Raw genomic sequence first — 9,736 nt, forward strand, 5'->3', positions numbered from 1 at the left:
TTTAGTTCTCCTTCTCCAGTCGGCCGCTGTGGTTCCGTTATAGCTTTAAGCCACGAGCACACGAGCGCCACGCAGCACGCGTTTTAAAATGTGTGATGCTTGTTGAAAGGAACTGGATGCACAGCATGAGCAGCCCCGCCATCATCAGCGTCCAGCAGCTCAAGCGTACGGCTCAGTGAGGAAGAAGCGGGAGCACGGACTCCTATAATGAAATTATATTAACAGATACAGAAGCAGTGAAAGCAACCGGTGCAACGGGAACCTTGAGGAGACGCATTTGTCCCCAAAGCTGTGACACAAGGTTGTAACTGACAACATCTCTTGGCTGACAAATAAGGAAATAAGACATTTGGACAAGGACACAAGTGCAACATGGGTTTATTGTCAAACTGGTTATTAAGACATGAACTTGATTAATGCCATATCAAATCTTAAACTCCGCTGTAATAAAGTGCAGATTCAAATCAAGTTGCCCTGGGAGTCCTCATACATTTTTCATGTCTGGTTTTGAGCTTGTCCGGTTAAATAGACTGCAATATGAAATCCTATGAATTATGAAAAGCCCTTTTTTTCTTCTTCAATCCACACATCTAAAAAAGCTAATGTGCAAACAAGATAATTCACAAAGCTTTACCGTTCTGTACGTCGAGGCGTCCTCCCACTCGTTTCCATCTTCAGTTCTCATGTAAATGGACGCCAGTTGTCCAGAGTGAGGAGGACGATCCCAGCTGTCGTCTAGTTGGAGTCCAGAGTTCTCGTGAAAAGGTGTTCTGCAGTGATTGGTTGGTTGCTATGCTGCTGCACATGCACAGGGGGCCAAAGGTGCTAAACTACCTACATTTGTTGGTTTTAAATCCTTTTGATCTTTGAAAAAAAAAAAAAAAAAACAGCATTTAAATGTCAGCCATGTGTGGAGGTCAAGAGGTCCCTTCTGTGTACACGCCAGCGGGTTTTTAGACACCGAGTTTGGCCGCTGTGCTTTCTGGTGGCAGTCGTGTGCATTGTGGAATCTCCATGAGCGCCACCTCGCCAAGACGCCTGCCCTCAATTTGTGTCAGCTAAAAAAAAAAAGAAAAAAAAAAACACACAAACACTCTATATACAAGAAACACACTGCGTGGCACTCGCACACACAAGCACTCAAATCCATTCACTCTTCTTACAACAATTAGTACAATGGTTGAACCCCCCCCCCGCCCCGCCCCTTCCCTGGGTGAAAGGGGATACGGCAGCAATGAGGTAAACACAAAAACTCATGAGATATTGCACAGACAAGTGCCGGCACAGAATACAACAGTCTCTCTTTCTAACAGCCCCGCCTGTGCATAGGAAGAATAAAGCACTTGTGGTGTTCGCAGACATTAACCCTCTCGTAAAGCTTTGTTAGACACTAAAGTGGGAACCACGAAAGGAGTCTGGAATCCACACCACTTGGCAGATCTCCAGAGTTGCGTGACGATGACTGAATGTTATGTAAAAAAAAAAAAAAAAAAGTAAAATAAAACCTAATGCTGACTGAGGAAGGGCCCATGACTGTTGGCAACAGTGATGGGACAAAAACAAAAACAACCTGAAGTCCCAGCATATGTAGAAATGCCTCAATCCTGGCTTTAAAAAGAGAAGCAGGCAAAGTTGAGGCTGCGTTGGAGCCAGCATGGAGAAAGATCTCTCAAGTTTCATTCAATAAATAGCAGAGTGAAATATGCAAAAACCCCAACAAAATGTTTTTATAATAATTTCTAAAGCAAAAATACTTAAACCCCTTGCTCAGTTCATACAATTGTATTTGTCCACGTTTGCATTGGAGATGCGTCCCCACAGGTCCGGCCGCGACAGTCGGAGCCGTGGCTCCATGAAGGCGCAGACGGGAAGGAAACGGGAACGCATTCCTCCTTTCAGTTCAATCCTCGCCCGAGGACATTTCTGTTCACACAGATCTTCCAGTTCTTAGTTTTCGAATAGTTAGAATTTGCAAACCTAACACCCCCAAAGAAATAGCATCTTCCAACTTGTCAAAACACCTTGCGGGTCGCGCCGTGAGCGATGCCGCTCCTCGGTCCGTCCACTGCTCTTTTTCATCCGTCCACTCCTCCTCCCCCACGGCCTCGCGCTCATTATCTGTGGAGCAGGACGAAGGCCTCGAGCTTCTCGGGGATGTTCCCCCGGTAGACGAGGCTGTGCTTGACGATGGCCCTGGCGGCCAGGCACTGCAGCGTGGTGTGGTTTATGGGCTGGATTATATTCCTGGACAGCTCCTTCTCGTCCAGGAGGTCGCAGGCCATTTGCTGGAAGGCGTTGGTGCTGTCAAAGTGAGTCCCGCATGATATCAGCAGGTTCATGATGTCGGGGTGACCGTTGGATGCGGCGATGTGAAGGGGGCTGGTGGGTTGGGACAGACAAGAGGCGCTCTGTGATTACGCTACAAAACATGCTGCGATCATTGCCGTGGTCAGACGGGTTCACGCTACTTTTTTAACCGGTGGCCGTCACAGGGTTGAGATATCTTCATTTAGCTTCCAACTACAAATGATCGTTCTAAAGGTGCGTTCACACCAAAAGCGAAACTATTTTTTCGCGCGACCGAATCCCATGAAAAGTCAACGTACAGACGCGTGTGGCTGCGATAGACGCGATATTTTCCCGGGCTACTTGTTTGGGGCGACGCGATGTGAGCGGCGCGTTTCCAGCGGCACAATTTTCGCCCCGAGTTGAAATATTTCCACTTTGAGGCGGTCATCTCGCAACTCGGGCCAATCGGCTCTTGTGTTCCGCTCTCATCGCGCTGGAAGTGGAAGTCTTCCAGACGTAACAGTAACTTCATCGGTGAAAGTGACCGAGCTGAGTGAGCCTACGGGTGATGTCATGAACCCAAACACGAGGGCGTTAGTGTGTGGGATGTCCACGACAAATATAAAGCAGAACTAGTGGTTAGTTATTCTGGTGGATGAAGGAGATGATAACGGTCTCTACGGAGACGAGACACGGAGATAAGCCCCGCCCCTCGCGGAGCGCTTCGGCGCTTATGGCCTGAACACGGTGAACGGTCGAGCGAGTAAACTCACGCGTGTAGGGCGACGCAAAAAATAGTTTCGCTTTTGGTGTGAACGCACCGTAACACTTTTCTACTATGTCGTTTCTTAGTAACAGAAAATATCGGGGAAAAAATAAAACCACTAGAGCGAAACAACAATTATGGGAGCTGGAAAACTGAGTGGAAGAGGAGACGAATGCAAACAGACCTGTTGTCGTCTTCGTCGCGGCTGTTCACGTCGGCCCCGCACTCGAGAAGGATGGAGGCGACCGTGAGGGAGGGGAACTTGCAGACGGGATAGCGGCCCACGCAGGTGGTGTTGCGGTCGACGGCCAGGTGGAGCGGACTGTAGCCGTTCTTACCACACGGCTGGAGCTTCAGGAATCTGTGAAGATTTGGAAAGACTTTTCAGAAGCGGGACTTCATCGTAACTGCACCGAGCAACACAGCGTCCCACCTGACAACGAGGATCTACGGTTGGAATTAAATAGTCTCACAGATTAAATTGGTTTGGACTCGATTCATTCACCCAAATATACAAAACAGGCCTGTGGCAGAGGTGGAACACATCGTTTAGATCTTATGTTTTTTTTAAAGGGGGGGGGGGTATAAAAATACCATGACTGGTGCAAGTTCTCACTACCAAAGCAAACAAGGCAGGGCTGGAAGAGATAAAAAAAAAAAAAAAAAATTAAAACAATGTGCATTTCCTTCAAAACTCACATATTTTGTATGGTGTGGGACGTTACTCTCCAATGTCCCCAACTGAAGACAAATCGTTGCCAATACACGCCATTTAAAAAACAGAAACTCACTTATAGATGGTTTCCTTCTTTAAGTGGTCCTGCTCCGCAGTACAGGAAACCTTCTCCAGGAGACAAACGAGGTGCAGGATGATCGACAGGGCCTTGCTGAGCTGGGCGGGGTCAGGAGGCAGCGGTCCATTTTGTGTCAACGCCCGCTCAATTTCCAACACACTCTTGGAAAGGATCCCCATCAAGTCCTCGAACGACACCGATGTCCCCAGGAGCCCTTTGGCTCGGTCCTGCAGCATGAAGGAGAAGAGCTCGGCGAACGACAGCAGGCTGGAGGCCGTCATGGGGCTGAGGGGGTCCAGGTTGCTTTGCTGCATGTCCAACGCGTACTTCCACAAATTGATACAGCGCTCAAAGTTCCCAGAGTCGGCGTAGACGGCTCCTCGGTAACGGATGTAATAAGACGTGTCTGGATGTTGGGGGCCGAGGATCCGCTCGCGGATGAGCAGCGCCTGCATGCGCATCTCGTCCGGGTCGGATATCAGGCCGTCCAGCTCTTCTCCGTTCGTGACCTAGAAAGAGGACGAGAACGTCGAGACGATGCCAGGATGGAACAGAAATAAGAGCGTGATCCTCAATGTCGGCTTTTCTTTGTTCCATTTCTTCCCTCCAAATACAAAAAAAAAAAAAAAGAGATGAGAATGCAACTTTCAAGGTTTTTTGTGCAGAGTTAATTTCAAAGCAGTCATCCTGCCAAACTCTGTGCCGTCGGCACCCAATTACGACAACGTCAGCAATAATAAAATCCATTATTAGAGCATTAAATGCAATGCAGAATCACTTTGGGGTGGTGCTAGTTGGGGAAAAAAACGGCTTAAACCAATACTCACCTCCCTGGCGTAGTCGTAAGCCATAATCAGCTGTTTGGCTTCTGCTTTATGGACAACGGCGTTACTGTCGATGTACCGGAGGTCCATGGCTCTCTTCCAGTATTTTAAAGCTCCGAGCAGATCTCTCTTCTTGTCGATAAACGTGGCTCCCAAGAGCTCCAGGGCGTTAATGCGCTCTGTGGGGCTCGTCTGCAGAGAAGAAAAAAAGAACATTATATTTTCAATGCATTTCTCCAAGAATCTCACACACACACACGCGCGAGCCAGAACCCTGACCTGCTGGTGCATTGTGAGGTCGTCAACGATGTTGATGTGGCCTGTGACGCTGGCGGACAGCAGGGGCGTCATGCCGTAGCCGTCCTGCTCCATGGACGCTCCAAACTGCAGCAACATCCTCATAATCTCCAGGCTGCCCGACTCGGCACAGTCATGAAGCGCCGTGTTGCCTGCGAACAAATTACCAATCATGGTGATGAACGAGTAACGCTAGATGATCTGCAGATACGTTTAATTCAAGATTTTACATCATGAATCCAGAGGTCCTGATGGCCTGCACCAACGCTATATGACCATTGGTAAACTTTCGCTGAGCCACCGCATTTTTTAAAAACGCAGACATGGACAAGCAGCTTTGCAAACTGGCCTTTTTAAACCATCATATTAGAACTAATACAAAAATACATCCAGCAAATATCCTCATTGTTTCCACATTGAGATCCTGGAGAAGTTACAGCAAAGCCAGAAGTACATTCGCAGGGTTTTTCCTGGGTCAAAATGGGTCTTCGGTGCTCCCCAAAAAAATGTTTAGCGCGCGCTTTGCCATATCACCGTAATTAGCAGACATTTATGTATTTTTTATTTTTTTCCCCCATAAATAATGGAGGCAATGCTTGAGGAAATCATTTTGCTAAAATAGATCGGCTAATGGATTCACAATTAGAGATGCACCGATCAGGTTTTTGGTGCCGATCACCGAAATCAGTATCTGCCGATCCGATAATACTGATCACCGATCACGGTGTCGATTGAAGCATTCTATTTATTGTGTAGCATTATTGCCTAGGACTATGAGGAAATACATATATAAAGCACCTCAAACATTAAAGAAATTACCGATTTCTTTAAACATTTAGGACTTTGACTTTGAAAAATGTCCTAATTGATACATTAAAATTGTTTGATTGCTATTGTAGGGGTTTTCAGATATGTATGGAACACATCTGCATTATTCATTTACTGGAACTCTTGGGGAAATCTATATACAGGACTTTTCTTAACATACAAAAGTCTGACTTATTTTTATAAACTCTTCCTTGGTACAGTAAAAATGTTTTAATGTTAGCATAATTTAAGCTAAATCTCAGAAACGATCTATAAAGATACAAAATCAGTTCATTGTTTACTTGTATATGTTTGTGTATGATTTGTCGACATCTTATTTTGAAAAACGGATGTTGTTTCACGTGGTTCTTTCCGCTAACTTTGCAAAACCGGATGTTGTCACATAAATCCTTCCGCTAACTTTATCAAAATCCTCGCGCGCTCCCGATCGAATGTGTTTACCGTCAACATCAGTCTGTAGGGGCTCAGAGCCTCAGACATGTGAGAGTCGGCTGAGTCGACCCAGAGATTCAACTCGGGGGACGGGGACGCCGCTCGGTGGTGAGGATCCCCTCGTGGACCTCTCACTCTGCGGCCCTCGCCGGGCGCATCGTCTCCGTTTCGATGCGCCGCGATTGAAACGCCTGATAGTTCTCGCAGATGTTACGTCATCTGATCGGCCCTTTTGAGAACGCCGATCAAAACCGATAATGGGAATATCGGCCGATATGGATCGGCGCCGATCAGATCGGTGCATCCCTATATAGTCCAGGTGTATTGGTGCACGTCGGGCTGTTGAGTGATCAGCAGCTGGCCGCTCTGTCCATTCACCTCACAGTTGCGTATTGATCAGACAAGAAGACACGCTTATCAACTCGATTACTATTGATCAAAACAGAACGAGGGTTCGGCTGTAGCCTACTTGAAACATACTATTGAGAACATATTCGCTGACATGCACATGATGAACAGTCTTTTTCTTCTTCATCGCAGACTTTTTTTGCCTTAGGCGCTCGGGATTTGTCAAAGGCTTTCGGGAAAACGGCTTAGGCGCGCGCCCACATTTTCTCTATGCAGGAAAAACCCTGCATTCGTTTACCCTGGACTCGTCATTTCTCCTGGAATGTATTCAATATGGCTGCTATATGGATTTTTGTGGAAGCTGCCATCAAGTCATTTATCTGTTAAACGTCACGTCCGCTCGATGATTCATGTGCATGTAGGGGAGATCTGGTGCAATATAAGACAGCGCTACATTAAACAGCCAACAACACATAATAGATCACAAGTGCAACAATAACGTGATAATTACTCACTGAAAACATGCAAAATGTCAATTTTAGCTTCCATACTTCAGAGTCTTGGGTAGTTTTAAATAAAAGGCATTTTAAAGTACCAAGTCCTGCAGTAGGGTCACTGTAATCGTGTCTCCCTCGGACATCTAAACATTTCATACATGGAGCAAGAAGACCATCCCAATGCAGACAAACCCTGGTTTGTAATCCTTTATGAAAGAAATTGCTTGGCTTCCTCCATCAACACAAGCTTTTTTCAAGTTTTCAAACGTGTCACTTCATACCTAATATTCCACTTCTACTCCTTTCAGTTGGTTCAGCCGTTATGCGAAAGGCAACGGTCTGAAGAAGGGACTTAATCACCACATGACACCGACAAACTGGCTCGGTTTGTGCACGAGGCAACCTGCCTCTTGTTCTCCTCCTGGACGCGTCGACCGTCTCGACTTTGGCATTTGGGCCGAGTTAATTAATTTATTGACAACCGCCTAAAAAAGTGAGTTCATCGGGCAAGTAACGGATGAGCTACAACAATGCCGTTTTGAGGGGCGAACTCTCAAATGTGCTAAAACGATACTGCTTGCGAGTTCATACAGATGGCCAAGAGGATAAGTGGATTATAACTGATGGTATGTTTTACGGGTAATTACAGTAATAATTTCTCCTACCATGAAAACTGCCCTTTTTTTTTAATCCACTGGATTTGCGCCTTCCTCCTACTCATCTACCTTGGTCAACATGATTTAATGGAGGACATCACGTGGATGCATTCCTCTTCAAGCAACCCTGTGGGTATCAGTGTCAAAACTAAATACAATAATAATAATAAATTGGACACTAGTTATTATGTATTCATATAATAGCATTCAAGGAGTGCTCATGACACACCCACGCAATCAGCCCGGGCTGACACATTAGTCATCAAAGCTTTCCATGGTGAAACCAGAAGTTCATGTTACTTTGTTGAGTCATTTCACAAGGAAACATGCAGACTACCATCTCATATTGTTGACTGCTGATTGCAATGTGAACATTACAACTCATTAGTCTACCTGTTTGCTATATAATGGGGGGGTTTTCACAGATTTTCTCTGCGAAACAAAACCAAAATATCACTTGCTACCAGACTGAACTTTTGTCCTAATCCTTCTGGCAACAGCTCTGGGAAATAAGGAATTCTACCCATACCAAACTCTGACTCATCCCGTCTGCAGAGGATCCGAGTAGATGTGACCTAAAAGGAAGCCAAGACGTGCGACGTGACGCCGATTTCTGCCAGCGTGCCATCCACTGACCTTTGACACTTTTCCTGTTGACGTCGGCGCCCCTCTCCAGCAGGTACTGCGCGATCTCCTTGTGTCCTTTGTAGCAGGAGATCATGAGGCACGTGTGTCCGTGCCTGTTGGCTACCTCCAGGTCAGCCTTGTGCTCCACCAGGTAATTCACAATGTCCAGGTGGCCGTCGAAGCAGGCTGCCCTCAGGGGGGTCGAGTTGGTCAGGGTCGTGCTGTTCACAGAGGCTCCGTGGCCCAGCAGGGACTGGACCACCTTCAGGTGACCCGCCGCCGAGGCCGCCCAGAGAGGGGGCGCCCCCTCGATGGTCTCCCCGTCAAAGTTCACCGACCCGCCGACCTCGACGGGAGCGCTGCAGCACTCCAGCAGGTACTCCACCAGGTCCAGGTGGCCATAGCGGGAGGCCATCAGCAGCGGAGTGGCCCCGTTCGTCTTCTCGCCCATCAACTTGGTCACCTCGTGTCCATCTTTGTTCTCCAACAGCTTCTGGAGCAGCCGGAGCTTTCCGTCCCTGGCTGCGTTAAACACCGCGGTCTTTAAATCCATTGCTTGGAACTGGTTACACCGTTCAATAAAAAATAAAAATAAGAAATAAAAAAGGCAACACCGTCTGTGAAACACACGGTCAGCGGTAACGCCGCGGGGACAGGTGGAGCTCGGGACCCTTTGTTTACAAGCAGCTCGGACTTTACAGCTAACTGGAAACCAACTGACGTGAGCTGGTGGCGGGTTAAAATTGTTTGACTTTTAAAAAAAAAAGTCATCACCCGCCCGCTTTGTGAAGTTTTAAAACAGAGATACGTTAACTCAGACTTTTGAGACGACCCTTGGTCCAGTAATACATCTGTCGCCTTGCTAGCAAGGTGGCTAGTCAACTTCCTCGCTCAATTTAGCCCAACCGACTGGCTTCGATTCGCGGGACTAACGTTCCGTTCCGCCGTTCAACCGACACGCATCCAGCGACACGTCTTCTCCTCGCCGCCATCGGACCTGCTCGCTGCTCGTGTCATTGTTCCACAGCTCGCTCCCGAGACGTTATTTATATTTTTCTGCCAAGGGCCGGAATACTGAATTCACCCCCACCAGGTCCGTCGTGCTGCTGCTAGCTTAGCCCGGGTAGCTGACGGTCGGTCGGTCTGTTGTTCGGCTAAACAACCGGGGGACGTCCCCAGAGTCTCCGCCGCTCTTCTTTCACACACGTCGAGAAACAAGCGACGGTAGCAGACCTTACCCCCCAAGAAACGGCGAATACCAGCCGTCCGTGTAGCCACGCAGCGAGCTGGCACGACACTACTCTTGGCGAAGGTAAATAGGGACGGCTCTCCACCCACAGCGCGACCGGATGATCACGACTCAGTTTCTGTCAGATCG

The 9,736-nt window shown here is 47.6% G+C and overlaps 1 protein-coding gene across 1 annotated transcript; it reads right to left on the minus strand.

The window, feature by feature from the left end:
- Positions 1-361: 361 nt before the first annotated feature.
- Positions 362-9,688, minus strand: fem1c (fem-1 homolog c). The gene is made up of 6 exons (XM_056419248.1): positions 8,368-9,688; positions 4,953-5,122; positions 4,677-4,865; positions 3,847-4,358; positions 3,240-3,416; positions 362-2,379 (listed from the first exon to the last, which is right to left on the minus strand). The coding sequence occupies exons 1-6, from the start codon at positions 8,909-8,911 to the stop codon at positions 2,115-2,117; spliced, it is 1,857 nt and encodes a 618-aa protein (XP_056275223.1). The 5' UTR covers positions 8,912-9,688; the 3' UTR covers positions 362-2,114.
- Positions 9,689-9,736: the final 48 nt, after the last annotated feature.

This window comes from Pseudoliparis swirei, chromosome 7 (assembly GCF_029220125.1).
Source record: "Pseudoliparis swirei isolate HS2019 ecotype Mariana Trench chromosome 7, NWPU_hadal_v1, whole genome shotgun sequence".
NCBI lineage: Eukaryota > Metazoa > Chordata > Actinopteri > Perciformes > Liparidae > Pseudoliparis > Pseudoliparis swirei.